The sequence below is a fragment of the Halichoerus grypus genome, chromosome 2 (assembly GCF_964656455.1).
Source record: "Halichoerus grypus chromosome 2, mHalGry1.hap1.1, whole genome shotgun sequence".
NCBI classification, from domain to species: domain Eukaryota; kingdom Metazoa; phylum Chordata; class Mammalia; order Carnivora; family Phocidae; genus Halichoerus; species Halichoerus grypus.
Genome location: NC_135713.1, coordinates 137497787 through 137522770, shown reverse-complemented (window position 1 = coordinate 137522770; position 24984 = coordinate 137497787). Strand labels below are relative to the sequence as shown.

Here is a 24984-nt window from a genome sequence, read left to right as displayed (position 1 = left end):
TCTACTCCCCTATTTCTGTAATCCCCTATCTAGGAAAATTCATTTATAGAATTGCCTATAAAATCATCAGGGAAGACTTAAACAGTAATGTTGCAGACACCCTGTGGAGGAACCACCCCAGTTAAAGAAATAAAACATTATCTATTCAGTTGAATGCCCCTGTGAATCTTCCCCAATGGACTTCCCTCCCTATTCACCGATGTCACATGCCTCTCTGATTTAGTTAAGTGTTATCTCCAGCCCACTCCACTGAGATTTTACTAGTCAAAGTCACTCACCCTTGACTTCCAGGTTGCTAAATTCAGTAGTCAGTTCTGTCTTTCTTTACTTGAGTTGTTCAATACCCTTTGATACTGTTGACTGCAGCCACCTTCCTGAAACTTGCTTTACTTGGTTTCTGTAACATCAAATTTGATGATTAAGTATTCATAGTTGGAGAATGTTTCCTGTTCTGTCAGTTTATTCTGTCAGCATTTCTTTCCCCAAACTACTTCTATCTTGAATTGGCTTATCTTTTTCCTCTCTTAGAAACGTTGGGTGTCTCAGGACTTAGTTCTCTAACCTTTTCTCTTCCCTGTCTTTACTTTCGCTTTGGGCTATCTCATGGTTTAAATATCACCCACAGCTAGCCTCTTAAATGGTAACTCTTAAACCAATTCTTTCTGGCCCATTCATTTCCTGAACTCTGGACTTGCCTTATTAATCTAATAGCTATCTCACCCTGAATGTCTAAACACAGAATTTCCTTTCTTCTCCTAGTCTTAATCCAAATTCCCACTTTTTCTTCATTTTTGTCTCATTAAATGGTACCTTCACTCACCCACTTATCATGATGGTCTGAAATCTAGGAGTTATCCTTGCTTTTTCTCTTTTGCTCCTACTGTAATTTCAGTCCATTAGCAAAATTTATCCTAATCCCAACCACTCATTACTACCACCATTGCTACTACCCTAATCAAATCCCCCTTTACCTCTCACCCCAGCTGCTGAAGTAGCCTCTTAACTGATCTGGCAGCCATTCTCACACCCTGTAGACTTTGCCTCACAACACACAGGATTATCTAAACCCTTGCAGTGGTTTCCTAGCTTTAAAATAAAATCTGAACTCTTTATTAAGGCTTTTAAGGCCCTCTGCACACTGAATCCTGCCTGGTCTCCAAGTTCATTACCTACCACTTGCCATTCATCTCAAAATTAAATATGCATAAGCTTTTGAGATGCTAAACACCATGCTTTCTCCCTCCCTCCAGCTGATTCTTATGCAGGTGATCTTGGGGCCACAGTATTAAGAACTAATGTTTTATTAAATCTAGGTAATGAGAGGACAGGAATGTATTTTCACATTGAAGAAGCTTTTTTTTTTGAAGATTTTATTTATTTATTTGAGAGAGAGAGAGGGAGAGTGATGGAGATAGCGCGCGAGAGCACAAGTGGGCGGGAGTGGGAGAAGAAACTCCCGCCGAGCAGGGAGCCTGACGTGGTGCTCAGTCCCAGGACCCTGGGATCATGACCTGAGCCGAAGGCAGATGCTTAACAGACTGAGCCACCCAGGCGTTCCTGAAGAAGCTTTTTGAAGTCTATGCCTATTGGAGTTTTTTCTCCGTAAATTTAAAGTTTGAAAAAGCTCTGCAGGTAAAATGAATATATTTCCCCCCCACCTACCCATTACCAGCAAATAACATACTCCTCAGTCACCTGCAAATATCATTTGTCTTTCTTTTCCATTTCTTCAAAATCCAATAGCGGACGCTTAGTGTGCTTTAGATATACCAGGCAGATATGTGACTAAGTTGAGATTTTGTCATAAAATTACAGAATTTAACTTATACATTATATACATTTGATGGACCTCTTGTAGCCAGAGGTAAGATTATCCTTAGAAAAGAAGTTTACTTTGAAATCAACCACAATGTTTGGCAAGCACTGAAATTCTTTTGTTATCAGATGGTATTTTAGATTAGAATATATTTGACATCTTTATATCCAGTGACCATGAGTTTTGTTTGCATAGGATTTGCAGGGTTTGGTTATCTTACAAGTCTCAACTTGCCATTCAACAGGCTTCTTATTTGCCATTTTTAAAAATAGTGCTAACTCATTTCTCTTGGTCAAACAATGGACAGGCATTGGTGATGTTTTTATCTAAACTTTGCAGGAATTATATTTGTTATATTCTTTTTTTTAAAAGATTTTAAGTAATCTCTATACCCAATGTGGGGCTCAAACTCCCAACCCTGAGATCAAGAGCTGCATGCTCTCCTGACTTAGCTAGCCAGACGCCTCAAGTTTGTTCTAATTTTTTTTTTTTAAGATTTTATTTATTTGACAGAGAGAGACAACAGCGAGAGAGGGAACACGAGCAGGGGGAGTGGGAGAGGGAGAAGCAGGCTTCCCGCCGAGCAGGGAGCCTGATGCGGGGCTCAATCCTAGGACGCTGGGATCATGACCTGAGCTGAAGGCAGACGCTTAACGATTGAGCCACCCAGGCGCCCCTGTTCTAATTTTTTGTCAAATTAATAACTTCTGTACTTCAAAATGAGTTGTGAACTATTTTATACTAATTCATTTTAAAGATTGAAGGTTAGGTGGTAAAATAAGATAAAACAGTATCCTACATTAACATTTCTAACTCTTAATAATTGCCTTGTCCTTTTACCTGTTTATTTCAGTAAATGTTGATTTTATACAATATTATCTTCTGCATTCAAAGGCCTTATATATACCTTCTCTGGGATAAGCAGAAGGTTGATATAGTTCCCTCATCTAAAGAATACTGAGTTATGGTCTATTCATCTATTAAAATGACTTACTGACCTGGGCAAATTACTATGCCTTTCAGGGTTTCAGGTTGTTTTTTTTTTATAAATTAAAAGTTGTTTTAGGCTAGGAGCCCATAAACTATGTTCAGCTGGCCATATTTGACCTGTTCTTCTATAGGTAGTAAACTAAGAATGGTCCTTATATTTTTAAAAGGTTGTTTAAAAAAAAAGATTAATATGCAACAGTGATCCTCTTTGGTGTGCAAAACCTAAAAATATTTGCCTTTTTAACCTTCTAATATTTATAAAATATTATCCAATGATTATAATGCTAAGAAATAGGGCAAACAAATCTTTTTTTAATAATTAGAATGTCTTGATCTTTTAAAGTTAATTCATTTGTGTTAATTTATTGGGAACATACGCAATTAATGAAGTTGTATCTTGTATCAACTGTCTTTTTACATATGGGAAGGCAAGCTGGAAACAATTTAAATTTCCCGGGTCAAATAAGTTTTGTTTTAGGGATAATTAGCATGTAAAATAGTACGTTTGCTAGGAGATGTCTAAGAAGTTTCTTAAAATAATTAATGCAAGTATTAAATGACAGATTGGCATATACTATTTTTTTCTATGACTAAAATCACTATGTTTTTGTGTTTTCTTTCCTTCCATTTAGATAGAAGCAGACTTGGGATATCCTGGAGGTAAAGCAAGGATTATTCACAAGGAATCTGACATCATTACTGCCTTTGCTGTTAATAAAGTAAGTGCGTAGACTTTTTATTCTTTGATTATTAAGTGTTCATTGTTGAAGAATGTCTCCTGTTTTGTCAGTTTATTCGGTATTAGTATTTCTCTTTCCCAAAGCTAATTCCCACTGCCTAAATTGCAATCTGAGTAAGTTACTTTATTTTATAAAATGATTATATTGTTTGATAATTAAATTTATTGGATATGTAGCAGGTAAAATAATGTTTTATTACTACACAGAGAGAAATATCAAATATTTATAATATGCAGTAGCCTTTAGAATTTATATAACATATTATAGCATTTAATTCAAAAAAAGGTTTTTTATTTTCCTTATATGAATATGTTGAATGTGATTATTAATATTAGATCAAATTCAAGCTTTTATATGACTTACAGAAATTCTCACTCATTAACTTACAGCTACAGTAGCTGCCTAGTTTTTCCTTTACATTCCTTAGTCTTCCACTGACCATGTTCCTTAAAGCTCTCTGTGAGCTCCTTAAAGAAGGGGTAGCCTTAGCTATGCAGTCTTCCCTAAATGCCCTGCTGCAGTTTTATTTGCACACACACACACACACACACACACACATATGTACACTTAAGTATGTATATCTCCTTTTTCACATATTCCTAATTGTAAAATAATTTTTAAATATTATTTAGATAAATACCCTATGGCATTATGCATTCAGTAATCATTTCACCAGTTGGTTCTCCATCTTCCTATGATACGTCTTTCTTTGATTTCTCCTAGATGGTTCCTTTATCCTTCTGTCCTCATCTTTCCCTATGTCCTTTGTCTCATTTCCCTCTTCTACACACCCCTGAACAGTGACTACTTCTGTTGAAGACAGGCAGGTTTGGAATCAGCCCCTTAACCAGACAGTTCTCCTGTTGGAATATCTGTGCAATATGGTATATACGTGTCAGATACAAATACAAAATTATTGTCTGCACCCAACAAGTATCTTCCTTCCCTTGAAAAAAAATACGATTTTAAATATTCTGTGCTATAAAACAAACTTGTTTCTTTTTCTTTTCTTTTTTGGATATATATGTAAGTAACTAGTAATGAACAGTCATCCACATATATAAAATCCGTTGTTCACCATGCAGGAAGAGTGTACGTGTTTAATTTTTATTTCTCCAGATTGATTATTGTTTTACATCCTTGCTAAATTTGTATATGAGAAATAATACCTTTTGCTTTAAATTGCATTATTTTAAAATGCTGATGAGATTGAACTTTTTCCCATTTGTTTAGTTGTGAATTATCTGTGTTAAGAACTGTGAAAGGCCTGAGATTTTTCTCTGCATTCAAGCGAACAAGTTATCTTTCTCAGTTTAATGGATGCTGTAAGAAGACACAGACTCCTGGACCAGAGGCAAAAGACAGTTTATTACTAATAGGAGAAGCAGTATCCAGAATATCAGCATTTATGCTCTGGTTCCCTCTGTTAACATTACCACAGAGTGGCAGGGAGGGGGCCAAATGATAACTGCACACAGAGTAGGTTGCATTATAGGAAAGGAACACTGAGTTTAGGGAACCTAAATCTTTTCTAATGGACATTAAGTGTACTTGCCCTTTGATCTGGAGGGAGACACCATAGGTATACAGCCATTCTGCAGAACAGACAGCAGTCAGTATGTCACTCACTGGACATTCAGAAACAGAGAGACCTGTGGAGAATTATCTCTGAGCAGTCTCATTATATCCTTTTTCCATTTATGTCTGGGGTATTCATTTTTTTGTTTCAGTTCGTATTAGCATTTTACATAATGGAAATGTTAATCCTATTTTCTCTTTGCTGTTATTTTATTTTCTCTTTTAGAGATGTACATTTTCAGTTCATAGATGTTTAAAATTTTATGTCATTTAATCTGACCAGTTCTTTTTGTTAAAGATTTATTTATTTTAAAGAGGGGTAGAGAAAGAGAGCGTGGGGGTGGAGGAGAGGACAGAGGGAAAGAGAGAGAAAAACTTTTTTTTTAAAAGACTTTATTTAAGAGAGAGAGAGAGCAAGAGAGAGCACAAAGCAGGGTGAAGGGCAGAGGGAGAAGCAGACTCCCCACTAAGCAGGGAGCCCAAGGCAGGACTTGATCCTGGGACTCTGGGATCATGATCTGAGCCAAAGGCAGACACTTAACCAACTGAGCCACCTAGGCGACCGAGAGAGAAACTTTAGCACACTCTGCACTGAGCCTTGATCTCACGACCCAGAGATCACAACCTGAGCTGAAACCAAGAGTCACTTAACCGACTTCATCACTCAGGTGCCCCTAATGTAACCAACTTTTAATTTATGATTATTCTTTTTTTTTTAAGTTTTTTTTATTATTTATGATTATTCTGACATACTTTCCCCACTCTTTTTCTACCCCCATACCTTTCCTTTGTGACCATTTCCCAAATTTTTTCTTGTTTAAGACTGAAAAGCTTTACATGAAAGTGATACTTACCCTATTTGAATAATGCACTGTTATTTCTTTAGTTTGATGTTCCTTATCTCCCTCACCTTTTTCTACCTTCTAGAGCTTCTATCCAACCCCTCCCTCCACATTTCGGAACTCTGCAAACGTCAGGGAGATTGTACCATACTAGCAGACTGGAGAGAGAGTGCTGGGAGAAGAAATAAAGTGGTACATGCATTACCGTTTAGAGGAGCCTTCTGTTAGATGCTCTTGAATTCTTAGAACATAAACATATCTCCAAGATCAAGCTGATAATTATTACACTCAGGATTTAATTAGTAAAATGAATTTTATATATTCATTTGTGAAAATGCTGTCTTTTCTGTATGTTAAAGTTTCTAGGGGCTATTTTGTAGTTTCCATTTTTAGAAGTAGTTCATATACACGTTGTGCTTTTTTTAAAAAAATTATGATATGATTTGTTTTTCAGGCAAATAGAAACTGCATAGCAATTGCTTCAAGCCATGATGTTCAAGAACTGGATGTTTCTGGAATTCTGGCTACGCAGATCTATACTTGGGTAGATGATGATGCTGAAATGGAAACCAAAGGGTACTTTTATACTTTGTTTTTAATTCAGTAACATTGTGTTAAAAATGATGATATCACAGAACTATAGCTTTCAAAAGATTTTTAGAGGAATATTCCTAGATTGTAAGTATAGTGGATGCTGATATGATAAAGAGTGAAAAAGGGGTGGCAGGAGCTTTAAAAAAAGGAATTGAGGGTTAGAAGAGAATAAAGTGAGAAATTAAAAAAAAAAAAGAAAAAGAAAAAAAAACAAAACACTAATTGGAAAAGATATATGCACCACTATGTTTACTGCAACATTATTTGCATTAGCTAAGATATGGAAGCAAACTAAGTGTCCACTGACAGATGAATAGATAAGGAAAACACACACACACACAGGAACATTACACAGCCATAAGGAAGGATGAGATAATGCTACTTGCAACAACATGGATGGACCTAAAGGGAATTATGTTAAGTTAAATAAGTCAGACTGAGAAAGAAAAATGCCATATGGTTTTACTCATATGTGGAATCTAAAAACACAATAAAGAAACAAACAAAAAAAGTGAGAGATTCTGCAGTTGTTCACATATGAAGTTACTGTCTACGAGTTAGGAGTTAAGAGCTGAAGAAAATTTTAGAGGGAAATACAAAGGCATATATTAGAGCTTTCACGTAAAGAAGAAGAAATGAAGAACTGATGGGTTGCTTTCATTCCAGCTGACGTTCTTTTGTAGATCAGAAGATTTCTTGGTTATACATGCTCGTGATGATTTAACAGCTGTGCAGGGTACAACCCCATATACGCACAGCAACCCCGGCACTCCAATCAACATGCCGTGGCTCGGCAGTACACAGACTGGCAGAGGAGCATCTGTGGTATGTAGAGTGCAGCACGCTGTGCACAGGGGTGCCTGGGTGGCTCAGTCAGCTGAGCGTCCGACTCTCGATTTCAGCTCAGGCCTTGATCTCAGGGTCCTGAGTTCAGGTCCTGCATTGGGTTCCATGCTGGGCATGGAGCCTACTTACTTAAACACACACACACACACAAAGTAAAAATATTGTGTTTAAATGTCTTTTTTTCCCCTCTAGTTTAATAAAGGATGATTTAAACATTTTTTAAAAATTCTTAACTTTTTAGTAAGTCAGACTTGCTGGAAATTATAAATTTAGATTGTGAAGAATAATATGTTTTCATATGAAAAAAATATGACATTATTTTAAATAATTTAAAATACATTATTTGCAACCTACTGTTACAAATCAGGCATCAGCAAGCTATGGTCTGTGGGTCAAACTATTTTTGTATAAACGTGCTTGAGAATAGTGTTTACATTTTTCAGTGGTAGAAAAAAAAAGTCGAATGGTATTTTGTGACACATGAAAATTATATTAAATTCAGATTTCGTTATCTATAAGTAAGTTTTATTGGAACATAGCCACAGTCATTTGTTTATATTTTGTCTGAGGATCTTCTTGAGCCCTGATTAAGATGTGATCCATGTTTATCCCTCAATGAGATTCTTTTATTAATACTTAATGATACATGGAGTCAGAGAAACCCAGGACCAGTAATTCTTTCTGGCTTTCTGGTGGTGTGGTTATTTTCTTTAAAAACTTACTGATATTATCATCTTTTAAAGGGAAACTTAAACAGAATATACAAAATATATAAAAAGAAATGATAGGCAGTTTTTCTAACTCCAGTTTTGGAGAATACCTTTCTTCCTGTCACAGATTTCTTGCTGGTCTCTCTTGCTCCCTGTGTTCTGGATACAGCGGCCAGAGTTGCTCTTTTTTAGAGCATCATTGAGGTTGTCACTCCATTGTTTAAGACTTTCGGATTTCCCAGTACAACTTTAAAAAAACAAGTCCTTCAGGTGGCCTCTCCAGTCTACTGTGATTTAACCCCTGGCAGCCTCTGCAGCCTCATCTCTCTTCATTCTGTACTTGATTCGCTTTGCTCTAATTACAGTGGCCCTCTTTCTGTCTCTCAGAAACATCAAGCTCCATTGCCCTGTCAGAGCCTTTGCCTTGCTTTCTGCTTCAAACGTTCTTCTTTTACCATTCAGATCTCAACTCAGGTTCCCAGGGATTTCCCTTGCTTCTCTAGTGAAGGCATCTGTCCCTCCCTACTCTATCCGTAGTCAGTCTATATGTCATTATCGCCCATTTTATCATCTTTAATGGCCTGTATCAGTTTTGTCTTTTTTATTTTTTTTTAAAGATTTTATTTATTTATTTGAGAGAGAGGATGAGAGGAGAGAGAGAGCACATGAGAGGGGGGAGGGTCAGAGGGAGAAGCAGACTCCCTGCTGAGCAGGGAGCCCGATGCGGGACTCGATCCCGGGACTCCAGGGTCATGACCTGAGCCGAAGGCAGTGGCTTAACTGACTGAGCCACCCAGGCGCCCAGTTTTGTCTTTTTTAATGTACTCTGTAATGTAAACTCTGTGAGAGATTGTTATGCCTGCCTTAGACACTGATGATCTCTAACTAGAATGGCGTTTGGCATATAGTCAGTGCTCAAAAAATACTTGTTTTTACTACAAAGCATTATAATACAGAAATTTACCTTTGTCGTTCTTGTTAGGATGGAATTTTCTTTCTATCTACATCTTAGAAGGACCGCTTTTTTTTTTTTTAAGATTTTATTTATTTGACAGAGAGAGACACAGCGAGAGAGGGAACACAAGCAGGGGGAGTGGGAGAGGGAGAAGCAGGCTCCCCGCGGAGCAGGGAACCCGATGCGGGGCTCGATTCCAGGACCCTGGGATCACGACCTGAGCCGAAGGCAGATGCTTAACGATTGAGCCACCCAGGCACCCCAGAAGCACCTCTTTTTAGAGGGGATCATTGTGATTTGTTAGCATAATTAATCTAATTGGTCCCACTCCATCCTCAAGAAAAAGACACCAGTATAATCAGGTGATTCTTTTTTATAAGGATCTTCTAAAATAAGTTATGGTTTCTTTCCTTTATAATGTTCTGCATATGCTCTTAGAAATTTTATTAAACCTGTGTTTATGTATTTTTTTGTTAATGGTTTTACTTTGATACTTTAGTCAGAAAGAAAAGTAAAAGAATAGGAATATTTAGGCATTTCTTTAATTAAAAAGGAACGTAAGATTTCAACAAGTTTGCTAAACGTAACATTCAGCAAGTTTTTTTTTTTTTGTGGAGAATTAATGAAATATTTTCTTAATTCTGTTGCTTCATTGACTTACTCATTCTAACAAAAAAGAATACTTGTTATGACCAACTTCTGTTTTGCAGTATAATTACAATCATAACCATCTTTCATTGTTTCTGTCCTTCACCGCTTCTGCTAGCCTGCTCTCTTCCTCCCTACCCAATCCCCACTTAACTCACAACTTTAGTCTAATGGACAATTTAAAATCCACAAGAACAACAACAACAACAAATCTACTCAGGATTGATGCTACAAACTTAGGATAACATATAATTGTAGTTATGGTGCTGTATAAATAGGAATTGTTCTATTAATTAAAATTCTCTTTAATTTCACATATTCTTATTTGACAGGCTACTTAAATCATTGAAAATATGATTTAAAAATGGATGTATAAACAGTTCCACATTATCAATTAAAAATTTATACAATTTTCTGTTTACCTCTTTTTTTTTTTTTTTCACATGCTTCTGCCTGTCTTTTTAACCTTATACTATTCAGGATTATTCCAATAAAATTAATGGGATCAGAAAAGAATTGGCAAGAAAGGAGGTAAGACTAAATTCTCAAGGTGAATTTGTTCTTAGAGCCTAGTCAGTGATGCAGAAAATGTATGTGCACTTAAACATAAGAGAGCTGAGCTATTAAATTTAATTTCTGTTACTACGTTTAATAGTTTTAGCACCCACAATGGTAGTTAGGAATCACATAAAAGTAAATAAATAAATGTTAGTTGAATTTTCTGTCACATTTTGTATTTTTAATACTACTTTTTGTAACTATAGACAAATGATTTTTCTTTGTTAACAGATGATTAAGAAAGCCATTAATAATGTCAGAAGAATGACTTCTCATCCAACTCTTCCTTACTGTAAGTTGATAATAATTAGCCAGTGTTCTAAGGAATTTAAAGCAGGTTTTTAGTTTCACTTGAAAGGTAGTCAACTATTTTACTTTTTTTTTGTAGAGAATGTCTGCTAGCAAATAAAATCTTCATTTCAAATTTGGATAACAATAGAAAAAGAAATTTTCCTGAATTAATAGAGAAGGCTAACTTGATGCACTAACTCTTCACTATGTTGACTGCCTATTTCTAAGTTAGAACATTTTATTTTTTAACATTTTTGGACTCTTTACACAATTATAAGTTATACTCATAATTAATTGTTTTAATAATAGGATCACTCCCATCTTTTATTACATAGATCAGAACCCTATCTTGGTCATTTATTGCCTCATCATAGTCACTTTGTATTTTATTAATATTTTGTCAGTTTGCCTTTTATCAGACACACTAATGGTTAATATTCCTGGGAATCTCAAAAGTTTTTCTCCTTTAACAAGGAACTTAACTAATGGGGAATTTATTTGGATGTATTGAAGCAGAGAAAAAACAAAAAAGACAACTTTAAATATACTTTTGGGTTGGAATCAGTATTCGTATTGGCATCTCAGTATTCAGGTTTTTTTAATATGATTTTTAAGTTGTGCCTGTCATCAAGTTGTCCTACCACACAGTAATAAGCGCAGTGCCTGTTAATTAAAAAATACTCATGTTCCTTCAATTTCATAACATATAAAAAAATTATACTACTTTTATAATGAGAGATAATCTGATAAAATACATTTGACAAAACCAGTGTTCTTTTCTACTTCACTGTCCTAAGTACTACAAGCAGCTATCATCAAAATGCGTACCAGTGTCCAGCAGAAGGGTTCAAGAGAACCATATATTTAAAATGAAGAGAGTAACTTCCATTACTTATTACTAAAGGTGTGAAATAATGTAAAAATTAATGTAAAAATTTATCAATGTTTTTACTACATTGAATACCATATTACTACTGATAATTATACTTAACATAAATTGAGTCGTCCATGCTAAGCATATTTCTAAATGATTTATATGGATTATCTCGTTTACTTCTCATACCTGTCCATTAACTTACATATCATTATTCCCCTTTTACAGGACAATTTGAAATGGGCTCAGAGATTAATTAAGATTCCTCGTATCACAAAATCAGTAAATGGCAAAGTGATGAATTAATAATTATTTAGCTTGTTCACATTCCTCAGTGAAACATACAACACATTTGAGCTATCCAGTCAATCAGAATAACTATTAGAAGTGATTTTTTTCTTTACCATGCATGACATTCAAGACTTTCTACAGTCTTTTTTTTTTCCCAGAGAAGATGTATAAGTTTAAACATTAATAGTAGGGCTGATAAGAATTGGCTCTTTAGTTCACCCAGGAATTTGTTTATGTTATTATATAACACTGAGATAATTTCAGAAGGAAATAAAATTTACGGAGGTCTGATTTAATTGCTTCTGTTGTGTAGTGTGAGGGTATATTCTTAGTCAAATGAAAGTACATCATAAAACTGTTTTTAAGATTAAAAACACTCAAACAAAATTTCATAAAGGTAAGTTTATGTAAATTGACTATGATTCATTTCAAAAGTGTTTCTTTCATAAAGGTTTTCACTTGGATTCAAAAATAAACCTTCCAAAGATTAATGCAATAAATTTGCCATTTTTGCCCTTCATAATGCAGATCTGACAGGAGCTCAAGATGGAAGTGTCAGAATGTTTGAATGGGGCCATTCTCAACAAATAACCTGTTTTCGATCTGGTGGCAATTCAAGAGTTACGAGAATGAGATTTAACTACCAAGGAAATAAGGTAGTATATAAAAATATAAATGGGAATATGGTTTGATTATGTTGGAAGTTTATAAATGTAACTAGTCTGTGTTTCTGAAGAGAACAGCTCAGTGAGCTAAGGATAAAGTATTAATCTATATGAAGTCTTTCTTATAAAAGTCTTTTCAAAGAACACTTATATTCATTTCATTCTTTCTCGAATGACATTTTGTGTATGCCTGGGCGTGTTGTGTGTGTATATGTGTATATATCCATTAAAATTCACTTAAATGATGTTAAGGACCAAATGATTATAGGACCACCATATATTACACATTTTTGATTAAATACTTCTACTTTCTTTGTCCTCTGGAACCTACTCAAAGTATGGTCAATTAGCAAGTAAAATCTGGGAGCTTATTAAAAACGCAGATTATTGTGCTCAGTTCTGCAGCACATATACTAAAATTGGGACGATACAGAGAAGATTAGCATGGCCCCTGCGCAAGGATGACACACAAATTTGTAAAGTGTTCCATATTTTAAAAAAAAATGCAGATTATTAACTCTACTGCAGACCTGCTGAGTCACCATCTGCATTTTAACCAGATACTTTTGTGATTTGTACATACATTAAACGTTCTGAGGACTGGTCTAGAACAGGGCATCAACAAATCATGGCCTACCTACATTTTATTTGTAAATAAAGTTTTACTAGAACACAGCTACCTCACTCATTATTTGTTTTCTTTAATTACCTTTCCACTACAACAGCAGAGTTCAAAAAAGCAAAGACTTTATAGACGGCAAGCCTAAAATATTTACTATATGACCCTTTAAGAAACAGTTTTTCAACCCTCCTCTAGAATATCCCTTACTGTCTTCACTTCCCATAGTCCTGTTTTCCTCAGACTGCCTCTCTGCCCCCCTAGTGTCTCACTATCACTTTAAACAACAGGTACAGGGGAAATCAGCCTGCTCTTTTGTCTTCAGAGCTGTGTTTCACTAAAAAGACACGGTACCCTCACAGATGGTCCGTCTTGCCTTTCCTTTTCTCTCGACTTCCAAACCTTCAACTCTCCTCATGTGTTGCTTGTATCTTGGTGTGCTGCAACCTTATTGCCTACCACATTTATCACTTAGCTGTGTTATCATTTCACTGAAGTTAATGGTAATTTTTCACGTAGCTATGAAACAAACTTTTGAGAGCATACGGTCTCTTAATACCAATTGGCAACATTCTTTGCTCCTTAAGGGGTAATTGAGGGGACTTAATCGAAAAGCTTTTAGAGTTTTACTGTAATTTCAGTTGTATAACATATACTTTAGTGCTCATACTTTTCTACTTTGGTTGTCAATATTGCTCCTAAGCTAGGCTCTGTACCTCAACTCTTACCTTTCTAATGTATTCTTCATGTTGCCAACACAGTTATATAACAACAAATAATATAGTTGTATAACCGGGCGCCTGGGTGGCTCAGTTGGTAAAGCGACTGCCTTCGGCTCAGGTCATGATCCCAGGGTCCTGGGATCGAGTCCCACATTGGGCTTCCCCTGCTCTGCGGAGAGCCTGCTTCTCCTTCTGCCTCTGCCTGCTACTCCCCTGCTTGTGCTCTCTCTCTCTCTCTCTCTCTGTCAAATAAATAAATAAAAATCTTTAAAAAAAAAAAAAAAAAATATATATAGTTGTATAACCACATTGTAAGGGAAGATCACATTGTTCTTTTCAAGAGCCCTTCAAGCCTCCTCATTGTATCTAGAAGCCCATATTCTTTGGCATGGTATTCAGTGCCTTCTGTAGTCTGAATTATTTTATAGACTTAACACTCATTATAGCCTTCCACATATACTATTTTAAGGCACAAAAAACTATTCTTCATTACCTGCCCAAGTATATTTAACAGGCAGTCAACTTACTGTCCATTCACCATAGGCATGATGGAGCCAAATAGCACAACACCTAAACAAGCTATTTCCCTTAGTGTAGGGAAGCCTGCTATGGTAAATAGAACAGAGGACAGTAATGCTGGTCAGTTTGTCAATTATGAACAGAAATAGGCTGCCAACAGTTATTGAGCCTAAAAAGAGGCATTAAGCAGAATAAATGACCTGTGAGGAACAATTCCTCAGATTCAGGAAGATACTGCATTCTAAAATAAAAATAAGCTACTATGAAGTAAAGGCAGAAGAACAGGAAAGAATTCTTGGAAATTTAAAACGTGTGATTCCCAAAATTGGGTTAGTAGAAGAATTTCTACTCATTATAAGGGCTGAATTACAGAATGAAAATAGTTGAAAATCAAGTTTGTGACTGGAAGAACAAATTAGGAAATTATCCTTTGATAAAAATAACACAAGAAACAAATTCAGACTAGACCCAGGAAAATTTATAAAAGACATTAAAAAGGTAGTTCAGAAGAAGAAGAAAATGATGGAATAGAAGGAAGCACTATATTCAAAGGAATTATTAGAATAAAAATATTCCCAAAACAAAAATAGAATTTTTGAAAAGAACCTACCAAGTACTAGGCAGAAGTGTTGAGAAACTTCACATGCTTAGACACATCCTGATTATTTGATTTTTGTTTTTTTAACCCAAGAATAAAGAGAGCTTCTAGGAAGGGGTGGGGGTAAAATGATTACTTAGAACCTCTCCACCCCTCCCCTCTAAAATTAATGGCATTCGCCTACTCAAAAATAAAGATTACACATAGGAAAGCAATATTCACAGAATTCTGATGGACAATGACTGGGAATTAGGTGTCATTATCTGTCCAAACAGTCATTCAAATTTGATGAAAAATATATTAAAAAAATATATTTTTAGGGGCACCTGGGTGGCTCAGTCGTTAAGCGTCTGCCTTCGGCTCAGGTCATGATCCCAGGGTCCTGGGATCGAGCCCCGCATCGGGCTCCCTGCTCAGCAGGAAGCCTGCTTCTCCCTCTCCCATTCCCCCTGCTTGTGTTCCCTCTCTCACTGTGTCTCTCTCTGTCAAATAAATAAATAAAATCTTTAAAAAAAAAAAAAAAAATATATATATATATATATATATATATTTTTAACTGTGCAGAGACTTAACACATTCCATATATCCTTTCTGAAGACCATATGTAGATCTTCTCCAGAAAACAGGATAAATCACAAAAAGGATAGGCCTTGGGAAAATATCTGTAACAAATATAGTAAACAATGAGTTAATGTTTCTGATATTTGCCTTACCCAAATTTTTTAAAAGACAACTTAATAGAGAAGTAGATAAAGGATATGATCAGGTCAATTTACAAAACTATGCATGGCCAACAATCCTGACCAATAATTGAAGAAATGCATGTTAAAATTTTTCTATATACCAACAAATATTTAAAATTTTAGTAATAAGCAGTGTTGACTAATGTGTAAGAAAAATGGATATGTAAATTGATATTACCACTTAGGATTAAATTTTAGCTTCACCTGCCAATGTTAAATGATGCCATTTGACAAAGCTTTCCCATTTCTAGATATCTATCCTACATAAATACTCAAAGGTTTATAGAATATAAAAATATTTATTTATTTTAAAGATTTTATTTATTTGAGAGAGAGTAAGGGAGAGAGAGTGAGCAAGAGAGAGAGTGAGTGAGCAAGAGAAAAAGAGACACAAGCGGGGGTGGGGGCAGAGGCAGAGGGAGAAGCAGACTCTCCCACTGAGCAGGGAGCCCAACACGGGGCTCCATCCCTAGACCCTGAGATCATGACCTGAGCCAAAGGCAGACGCTTAACCAACTGAGCCACCCGGGCGCCCCTGTACCAGAATATTTAAAGCAACACTTTGTAATAGGGAAAAATGGAAACTGTCTATAAGGAACGAGTTTTCAAAAAAGTTATAATACAACTATATAGTGTAATACTACACGGCACAAGAATGAAGTAGATTAAACGTACTGATATGAAAAGATGGCTGTAATAGGTAAAAAACGTGATTGTGGAACTGTGTATTTATTTTTTTAAAAACACTGTATGAATGTTTGACTATTCATAGAACAAATTTGAAATGGAACACATCAAATTGTTAATAGTTGCTAGATCTGGAGATGGGAGAGGGCAGGAGTCCAAAGTAGACATTCGTTTTATTTTATAAACTATATAAGTATATGTTATTTTTGTAATCTAAAGAAGAAAATGCTTAGTCTTACTCATCCTTTTATATCTGTAACATATACTCCATCATTGGATAATTTTGACATTTTCTCAATCAGATTACTCTGAGTTCCCATAGTGGGAATTCTTTTACTGTAACAATCTTTTCATTTTACTTTCCACTCTTGTTGACACATTTTTCTTATATATATCTGGAAATCCTTATTTTTTTCTTTGTCGTAATGACAGTTTGCTATCTTATATATACTAAACGTTAGTTGCAAGACTTAATGTGTAAATCCAGTATCCTATTTGTTGAGTACTTTTGGAGAATATATAGACTCTGCTTTTGGTTAGTATAATAAAATGTGTGTCTGATGTTTGTTTCTTCTGTGTCACCTGGAGTTTTTTTAAGCAGCAGCTAAATGTTTTTCTGGACTAAATCCATGCAAAGGTGAAGTAAAAGTCAATTTATCAATTAAATGTTTAAGATCAAAATATGAGATTCACAGTGAAAGTATGGGTTGATACATGCTTTTGTATTAGTATTAGATACTTAAAAATTTTTTTTTCTCTAAGTTTGGAATAGTTGATGCTGATGGATATTTAAGTTTATATCAAACAAACTGGAAATGTTGCCCAGTAACTGGAAGCATGCCTAAGCCATACCTGGTAAGCCAAAAATTCTTACCTTTAAACTTTTTAGAATTTTTATTTTATTTTATTTTTGTTATTTTTGAGAGAGAGAGAGTCGGGGGAAGGGCAGGGGGAGAGAGAGAATCCCAAGCAGGCTTCATGCCCAGCATAGAGCCCTGCGTGGGGCTCAATGTCACAACCCCGAGATCACGATCTGAGCCAAAATCTAGAGGGGGACACTGAAGTGACTGAGCCCCCTAGATAGCCCTTGAATTTTTATTTTTAAGAAATCAAGAATATGTATTTGAGGCAATAAATATTAAAGCCAAAAAGTAAAATCTACGTAGTTCTATGTATTCAGCCACTTTACTATAAGCTACTGTCCTTGTGTTATGTGAAAATTAGTCTGTGAGGTATAAAAATTCTTAGTCTCTGGTAACTTGGAAAATTAACCTGTATCGAAGAAACATGGTACCTCCAGAGCAATGTGTGGGTTACTCAAGCCCTTTTCCAGCCTCACTAAGCTACAGTGGGGATTATACAGACCACGCATCTGGTGTTTTTCTTTTTTTTGTGTTTAGCCCTTATGAACAAAGTAGAAAGGATATGCTGTAGCTGGCACAATTATTTTCTTGCCCATGTCTTTTTTTTTTAAGATTTTATTTATGTATTTATTTGAGAGAGAGCAGGGGGAAGAGCAGAGGGAGAGGGACAAGCAAACTCCACGCTGAGTGCAGAGCCCAACATGGGGCTCTCTATCTCACAACCCTGAAATCATGACCCAAGTGGAAATCCAGAGTCAGAACTTAAGTGACTGAGCCACCGAGGTGCCCCTTGCCCATGTCTTTTAAAAAAAAAAATTGATACATCTCTATACGGGACTGCACAAGCTTAATGAACCTTCTACAGCTTCATAGAACACTGAGTTTGTATTTAATATATTCTTTAATGAAGCCCTTCATAGGACTAAGCAATACCTATTAGGAAAATATTAAGAATATGAGTTAAGATTCTGGTAATTCACTCAAGGTTAAATTCTGGAATATGGTGCTGATCTAAGTGAAAGTAAGCAAGGGGAGGGTTGGTGAGGGTACTTTGAAAGCATATTTTTCCTCATATTTTTATTAAGCCAATGGATTTAAATATATGTTTATGTTCCCTTAGGGGCTGACTTTTTTTATTGTTGTTTAAGTTCTAAAAAGATAAATTGGATTGAAAATGTACATTATTGGTTTTGTGGGGTTAAAGTATATTTTGTTTGTTTTAAGGACGTATCTAGCCCAGCTCCAGTGGTAGTCAGGGGAAATGGGGAAGTGACTCAAAGGAAAAATCTTATGTGATGATTTTGACATACTTAAAAAAAAAATCGTTTTTTTTTTTTTGAAGAGAAACATTTGAACAAATATAGCTTGGAAATCTTTGTAATAGACTAAACCTTTCATATTAAGTTACTGTTTGATGGAGTATTCAGAAATATTGTAAATTTTCTAGTTTTGTTGACTTAATAATATGTTTTTATTCCCATATTTGAAAAATTATTTAACCATGAGAGACTCTTAACTATAGGAAACAAGCTGAGGATTGTTGTAGGGGAGGTGGGTAGGGCGATGGGAAACTGGGGGATGGGCATTAAGGAGGGCACGTGATGTGATCAGCACTGGGTGTTAAACACAACTGATAAATTGCTGAACATCTGAAACAAATGATATACTATATGTTGGCTAATTGAATTTAAATTAAAAAAAAATTATTTATGAGTTTAAACATTTCTGAAAATAAAATAATTTAGTCCGAGATAATCTAAAATTCTAGTTTTTCTAAGAAAAAAAATTTCACAGGTATCTAAGAGAAATATTTAACATTTAACCTCCTTTTGTTTTCTTTTGAACTTTTAGATAAACAAAAGCATAGGGTCTTGTAAAGTCTTACAATGCATATGGTTCAGGGAAAGTGTGTGAGAGAAGGAGAAAAAGAGAAGGAGAGGCAAAACAAGTGTTGCAAAATGTTCAAAATTGGTGAATCTGTATAAATGGTATATGAGAATTCTCTGTATTACTCTTGAAACTTGTCTAAAGTTTGGCAGGGGAGACTAAATCAGCTTAAGTAAGCCACAGATTACATGATCCCTTTTTGATTAATGCATCTACTTGGTTTTAAAGTTGCTAGTGACAGCAGTAACATTGGTCTGTCTCTAACTGTTCCAGACTTGGCAGTGTCACAACAAAACAGCCAATGATTTTGTCTTTGTTAGTTCCTCCTCTTTGATAGCTACGGCCGGCCTTTCAACGGACAATAGGTAAGAGGTTATAACTGAAATGTGAGTGTGCATCTGTATAGCTGAACTTTTTTATTTGCTTTATATTTTTGTGTCTCAAGAATGTTTTCCCAATTATGCTTTTCAATATTTTTATTGTAAAGACTTGTTTCTTAGAGCAGTTTTAGTGTTTTAATTGTAAAGCTAGGGAAATTCTGGTGGCATTAAAAACAAAATCCATTCCTTCTGTATTAATTAATATTCTAATGTTAAGACTTTAGGAGAAAAGGATTTGATAGTGAAATTAATTTTTCTCCATATTATTCCTTATGTGTTAAGAAAGCTTGAGGCAAAAAAAAAAAAAAAAGAACTATTATTTATTGGTCCACCTTCCTCATTAATCCTCACAGTGGCTCTATTAGGTTAAGGTATTATCAGCATTTCATGATAAGAAAACTAGAAACTCAGAAGACTTTTTAGTTGAACAGTAGCTAGTGACTGGCAGCCTATTGCCATCTCCCCTAAAACCTTAAATATGTGAGAAGATGTCTCCTCCTGCCTCAATCTCCACAACCCCCTGTTTCACTTCCCTCATATAGTGGAATTCTGAGTAAATGACTGCTTTTACTTCTGAGCAAATGCCTACTGAGGTTGCTGAACTTTTCTATTTATCTGTGAGGCCTTACTTTGTACTAGAACTCGGACTGTAGGAATATGGAGTCTTCAGCCCATCTTGCATAGAAATTCTTACATATATTGGTGCCTCCTTTGCAACTCATAGAAAGGAGTAAAAGCTTCTCCCATTCCTAGCAGAAATAAGTTTTTTATGTGCTCCGAAAAATTCAGTGTATCCTGCTATTTGTGTATGTCAGTCCCTCTGTTAGATTAGAGAATCAAGAGATACAAAAAGTAGTTTCTGCATTCAGGCTTTATATAGTATTTGTAAATACATGTCAGTCTAAAGTTACTCAGTTTTTTAAGTTAGTAGTTTTTTAAATTTTGTGTGAAAATCAATCATGCATAAATATATTGGCTACTTGTATTTGGATCTTTTATAAATTTAAGAACTTTTTGTGAGAGCAAGGTTCAAAGGTTATGTAACGATACGAGACAAGCTTACTTTTTATTGTTAAAATTTTGTGTCATTCAAGAAGTAATTTTTTTTTTCAGGAACATATGTTTGTGGGATACTCTCGTAGCACCTGCCAATAGTTTAGTCCATGGTAAGTTTTGAAAGCATTTTATAAGTTTTGGAAGTCAAGAAATTCATAAACTAAAAGAATTTTTCAATGGATTTGTCTTTAGTGAAACGTATTTATTAGCCTGTGAGGTTTATTTTGCCCACAGTGGCACAGAGTTTGAAAGCAGAAAAATGCAATATATAGAATTAACTCTTTACTATGAAGGACAGTAGTAGAACATAGATAATATAAAAATCATGTTTTTACTTTGGATCTGATAGCCACTCCTATTCTGCATTGTACTGGGAGTCCTAACAAATGCAATAAGACAAGAAAAAGAATTAAAAGGTATTCATTTGGGAGAGAAGTAATAAAACTGCCTTCATTCACAGATGACATAATTATATAGAAAATCTTAAAGAATCTACAAAAGAAACCCAAAATATTTTAAATAGGAATTTTTGGAACTAACGCGCAAGTGTAGTTGAATCATGGGATTCCAGGTCAACATACTAAAAATCATTTGCTTTTATATATACTAGCAACGAACAATTGGGATTTGAAATTTAAAAAAAATCACCATTTATAATAGCATCCAAAATAATGAAGTACTGAGGTATAAATCTAACAAAATATGTATAGCCTCTGTTGGTGAAAACTATAGAAAAAAGATAAATCAAAGATCTAACTAAATGGAGAGCTAGTCCGCATCCATTGTTGCCATCCAATGTTAAGATGTCCCTGCCTTCCAGGGATGTCCACTATCACCACTGCTATTCAACATAGTATTGGAAGTCCTAGCCACAGCAATCAGACAACAAAAAGAAATCAAAGGCATCCAAATTGGCAAAGAAGAAGTCAAACTCTCACTCTTTGCAGATGATATGATACTTTATGTGGAAAATCCCAAAGACTCCACCCCAAAACTGCTAGAACTCATACAGGAATTCAGTCAAGTGGCAGGATATAAAATCAATGCACAGAAGTCAGTGGCATTCCTATACACCAACAACAAGTCAGAAGAAAGAGAAATTAAGGAGTCGATCCCATTTACCATTGCACCCAAAACCATAAGATACCTAGGAATAAATCTAACCAAAGAGGCAAAGGATCTGTACTCAGAAAACTATAAAATACTCATGAAAGAAATTGAGGAAGACACAAAGAAATGGAAAAACGTTCCATGCTCATGGATTGGAAGAACAAATATTGTGAAGATGTCAATCCTACCTAGAGCAATCTACACATTCAATGCAATCCCCATCAAAATACCATCCACTTTCTTCAAAGAAATGGAACAAATAATCCTAAAATTTGTATGGAACCAGAAAAGACCCCGCATAGCCAGAGGAATGTTGAAAAAGAAAAGCAAAGCCGGCGGCATCACAATTCCAGACTTCCAGCTCTACTACAAAGCTGTCATCATCAAGACAGTATGGTACTGGCACAAAAACAGACACATAGATCAATGGAACAGAATAGAGAGCCCAGAAATGGACCCTCAACTCTATGGTCAACTAATCTTCGACAAAGCAGGAAAGAATGTCCAATGGAAAAAAGACAGTCTCTTCAACAAATGGTGTTGGGAAAATTGGACAGCCACATGCAGAAGAATGAAACTGGACCATTTCCTTACACCACACACAAAAATAGACTCCAAATGGTTGAAAGACCTAAATGTGAGACAGGAGTCCATCAAAATCCTAAAGGAGAACACAGGCAGCAACCTCTTCGACCTCAGCCGCAGCAACTTCTTCCTAGAAACATCGCCAAAGGCAAGGGAAGCAAGGGCAAAAATGAACTATTGGGACTTCATCAAGATAAAAAGCTTTTGCAAAGCAAAGGAAACAGTCAACAAAACCAAAAGACAACTGACAGAATGGGAGAAGATATTTGCAAATGACATATCAGATAAAGGGCTAGTATCCAAAATCTATAAAGAACTCATCAAACTCAACACCCAAAGAACAAAGAATCCAATCAAGAAATGGGCAGAAGACATGAACAGACATTTCTCCAAAGAAGACATCCAAATGGCCAACAGACACATGAAAAAGTGTTCAATATCGCTCGGCATCAGGGAAATCCAAATCAAAACCTCAATGAGATACCACCTCACACCAGTCAGAATGGCTAAAATTAACAAGTCAGGAAATGACAGATGTTGGCGGGGATGCGGAGAAAGGGGAACCCTCCTACACTGTTGGTGGGAATGCAAGCTGGTGCAGCCACTCTGGAAAACAGTATGGAGGTTCCTCAAAAAGTTGAAAATAGAGCTACCATATGATCCAGCAATTGCACTCCTGGGTATTTACCCCAAAGATACAAAAGTAGGGACCCGAAAGGCTACGTGCACCCCGATGTTTATAGCAGCAATGTCCACAATAGCCAAACTGTGGAAAGAGCCAAGATGTCCATCAACAGATGAATGGATAAAGAAGATGTGGTATATATATGCAATGGAATATTATGCAGCCATCAAAAGGAATAAGATCTTGCCATTTGCAACGACGTGGATGGAACTGGAGGGTATTATGCTGAGCGAAATAAGTCAAACAGAGAAAGACATGTATCATATGACCTCACTGATACGAGGAATTCTTAATCTCAGGAAACAAAGTGAGGGTTGCTGGAGTGGGGGGTGGGGTGGGAGGGATGGGGTGACTGGGTGATGGACACTGGGGAGGGTATGTGTTCTGGTAAGCGCTGTGAATTGTGCAGGACTGTTGAATCTCAGATCTGTACCTCTGAAACAAATAATGCAATATATGTTAAGAAAGAAAAAAAGAAGAAGAAGAATGTAGCAGGAGGGGAAGAATGAAGGGGGGGAAATCGGAGGGGGAGAAGAACCATGAGAGACGATGGACTCTGAAAAACAAACTGGGGGTTCTAGAGGGGAGGGGGTTGGGAGGATGGGTTAGCCTGGTGATGGGTATTGAGGAGGGCACGTTCTGCATGGAGCACTGGGTGTTATGCACAAACAATGAATCATGGAACACTATATCTAAAACTAATGATGTAATGTATGGGGATTAACATAACAATAAAAAAAAATTAAAAAAAAAAAAAAAAGATGTCCCTGCCTTCCAACTTTACAGATTAAATGCAACCTAATCACAGTCTCAGCAAACTGTGTTGTCTATATCAACAAACTGGTTCTAAAAGTTCCTATAGAGAGGCAGCAGACCTAGAATACTGGATTCTGAAGAAAAACAAACAAAGAACTCATACTACCTGATTTCAGGACTTTAAAACTACAGTAATAAAAGACATTATGAGTTAAGAAGAGACACAGATCATGGAACAGAAACTATAACCCTTCTAGAAGGAAATACAGGAGAAAATCTGGGCAACCTTGGGTTTAGTCATGAGTTTTTAGATACAACATCTACAGCACAATCCAAGACTTGAAAAATTACCCTCTTCTCAGTGTCTAAATGGCAAGTAAGCATATGAATAGGTGCTTAACATCGGTAGTCATTAGGGAAATGGAAACTAAATTCACCATAAGATACTACTCTATACCCTAAAATGGCCAAAATCAGTGATTCTAGAATCCCAAGTATTGGTGAGGATGTAGAGAACCTGGAACCCTAATGATTGCTGACAGAGTATAAAATGGTACAGCTGCTTTGGAAAACTGACTGGCAGTTTCTAACAAAGTTAAACATGTACCTATATATATGCCCAAGAGAAATGAAAACACATGTCCACAAAAAGATTGTATAGGAACATTGTTAGCAGTTTTATTTATAATAGCCAAAAACTAGAAACAATGCAAATATGTCCAACAGGAATCTGGTCTATTTATGTAATAGAATACTATTAAGCAATTAAAAAGGGCATGGCCTACTGATACATGGGACAATATTCATTAACCTCTAAAATATTATGTTGAAGGAAAAGAAGCCAGGCACAATAGAGTATATACCATAAAATTCCATTTATGTGAATTTCAAGAACAAGTAAACCTAATCAGATAGAAATCAGAATAGTGATTGCCTTTGTGGGAGAGGAGGGTTGACTACAGAGAGGCGTGAGGGAACTTTCTGGGATGATGACAGCATTCTGTGTCTTTCTGTGTCTTGACCTGAGTGATGGTTACACAGATGTCTCCATTCATCAAAGCTCATCAACGGTGTACACGTAGAATTTCTGCATTTTACTCTGTGTTAATTATATCTCAAAGTACTGGTAAAACTCAAAAAACCCTTCTCTATAATTTTTTCTTCAGATTCTTACAATAAGTATATTGAGTACTTAGTATATGCCAGGCACTCTACATGTTTTGAATATATTAACTAATTTAGTCCTCACAAAAACCTATTAGGCAGGCTGGATTATCTCTTTTTACAAATGATGAAACTGAGACTTATATTTAAAAAAAAAAAAATTCACCTAAGGTATACATTTAAACCCATGCAAAAAATCAAGATTTAAATCT

General features: G+C 35.6%; 1 protein-coding gene and 1 non-coding gene across 5 annotated transcripts in view; both read left to right on the top strand.

Annotated features, from left to right (window-relative positions):
• Positions 1 to 24984, top strand: part of DMXL1 (Dmx like 1) — a 135210-nt gene that overhangs the window by 105124 nt on the left and 5102 nt on the right. For 2 of the 4 annotated variants that reach the window (XM_078067597.1, XM_036123783.2), the window contains 9 exons: positions 3439 to 3525; positions 6421 to 6542; positions 7244 to 7385; positions 10200 to 10250; positions 10509 to 10569; positions 12262 to 12389; positions 17049 to 17141; positions 19310 to 19401; positions 20530 to 20582. In XM_078067597.1, the coding sequence (XP_077923723.1) occupies positions 3439 to 3525; positions 6421 to 6542; positions 7244 to 7385; positions 10200 to 10250; positions 10509 to 10569; positions 12262 to 12389; positions 17049 to 17141; positions 19310 to 19401; positions 20530 to 20582 (829 nt within the window). The remainder of the gene's footprint in view (positions 1 to 3438; positions 3526 to 6420; positions 6543 to 7243; positions 7386 to 10199; positions 10251 to 10508; positions 10570 to 12261; positions 12390 to 17048; positions 17142 to 19309; positions 19402 to 20529; positions 20583 to 24984) is intronic. The other 2 variants (XM_036123786.2, XM_036123785.2) reach the window with 1 other exon arrangement.
• On the top strand, positions 12788 to 12894 carry LOC118555597 (U6 spliceosomal RNA). The gene has a single exon (XR_004927080.1). It is a non-coding gene; the product is annotated as a U6 spliceosomal RNA (small nuclear RNA).